Source organism: Manduca sexta, unplaced genomic scaffold (assembly GCF_014839805.1).
Source record: "Manduca sexta isolate Smith_Timp_Sample1 unplaced genomic scaffold, JHU_Msex_v1.0 HiC_scaffold_112, whole genome shotgun sequence".
NCBI classification, from domain to species: domain Eukaryota; kingdom Metazoa; phylum Arthropoda; class Insecta; order Lepidoptera; family Sphingidae; genus Manduca; species Manduca sexta.
This window is the reverse complement of record NW_023591953.1, coordinates 15,823-17,560: the sequence shown is the minus strand read 5'-3', so window position 1 is coordinate 17,560 and position 1,738 is coordinate 15,823. Positions and strand designations below refer to the sequence as shown.

The following is a 1,738-nucleotide window of genomic DNA, read 5'->3' as shown; positions in this document are numbered from 1 at the left end:
TTGTTCAAAAGTTTTAGCTTACATTTAAAGTCCTTTATTAAATCCTGAGACACTTCGATAACTTTGTATGGCTTATCATCGGATTTGGCAAATCTAAAAGCTGTATACCATTGATCAGGCGTATACAGCAATTTATCTTTTGTCTGTCTTTCAATTAAAGCGTGCATACTGTCACCTTCATTTTGTGTGTGACCAACTATTAAAAAGCGATGGCTAATATCTATATTAAACTTCAAACTAGCTAACATATACATTAAGAACACAATTCTGTTTCTATTTTGGCCTCCACAGTTGTCTGACCAGAACCGGTAATCTTTGACACCTTCACCTACTGTATCCTCTATAAACTTAAAAACACAGCTGGAAATTTCATTTGCACCTCTCTTTGCTGTCTGTTGATGCCATGAAAAACAATAACCTTGGTGTGATCCCATATTGAATATCGTGAAATTATACAAAGAAAGTTTCCGTTTATAATAAAAAGTACTCACGTTCCCGTGAGGTACATTAAGGCACTTCTGGAGATCAAATGCTGCTGTAAGGATTTCATTATTTTGTAACGCTAATTCCTTATCTTTTGTTTTCATTTTTCTAGCTTTCTCTTTTTCTTTTAAATGCTCTTCATGCTTCTCTTTATCTGACTGTGTAACTTGCTTGTTATTTTCATAAATGTGGCATTGTTCACAAATATCTTTTTTGGGTTTATGAAAACCTATATTGATATTTTTATTAATGATATCTCGGTATTGCCTCACGGTAGTCGCTTTAGAAGAGTATTTATTAGGATCAAACCATTCGTTATATAACTTAAACATTTTTGGGAAGGATAAAGACCCCTCAAGATATTTTTTACTTGATTTTTTGCGAGTGTAATGTGATTCTACAGGGGAAAATGCTTCAACGTGATCTATAACACTGCGTACGATATCTTCATTGATAATTTTTGGGTGATTAATATGTTTACCACGCTGGTCCGTTTCAATAAATCCATTTCCTTTATCGGACTTTTCTAAAGCTGTATAAACAAAATTAAAACTAATAGAAAGGGTTCTCAAGAACATAGTTTTGCACACCGATATTTTTGTAGTCTCAATATTATCTCCTTGACTCCTTGGAAGGAAATAAGATATAGTGTGAAGACGTTTTGAATTTTCTTTTTCCACTGTAAATCTTTTTTTTTCTGCTCTTACAGCATACCTTGCCAGAAAATCCCATTGTCTTGAGTGGTCTCCAATACTCCAAAACATATCAAAAATTCTTTGCCGAATATCTTCTGTTAATTTTTCACTGCATTTTTTCCGACATGTTACGGGGCAAGAAGTTTTCATAATTCTCTTACTATGTACTCTTCCGTTTCTACTGACATATTCCAAACCTCTACTAACATTATATTTCCTCTCCTGATCTTTCCATTTTTTATGAAAACGTTCTCTTAGCCTTCCTTTATCTTTTTTAGCTATAGAAATCCGCTTACGATGTTTGTCGTTATTGGACGGTGAGTATGTGATATCATTAATGTCAGATACAGGGGTAGCAACCGCAGGACTGTCAATTAACTCAAACATAACAGGTGATGAGGCAAATGAATTATATGACGAAGGTACTGGAGTAATATCACAATAATTTTCAATAATGCTATTCTGGATGGGCGAATTGCCTGGAGTATTTTCTATGACTGATGGCGATCGATTTCCTGTTTGAATTCTATTATCGCCATTCGCTACCCAAGGCGAGGAGC

At 34.4% G+C, this 1,738-nt stretch overlaps 1 protein-coding gene across 1 annotated transcript; it reads right to left on the bottom strand.

Annotated features, from left to right (window-relative positions):
- Window positions 1-22: 22 nt before the first annotated feature.
- LOC119191153 lies at window positions 23-1,328 on the bottom strand (the record flags this gene model as incomplete). Its single annotated transcript, XM_037445041.1, has 1 exon — window positions 23-1,328. A coding segment is annotated over exon 1 (1,306 nt), but the record flags the coding sequence as incomplete, so codon positions are not given.
- Window positions 1,329-1,738: the final 410 nt, after the last annotated feature.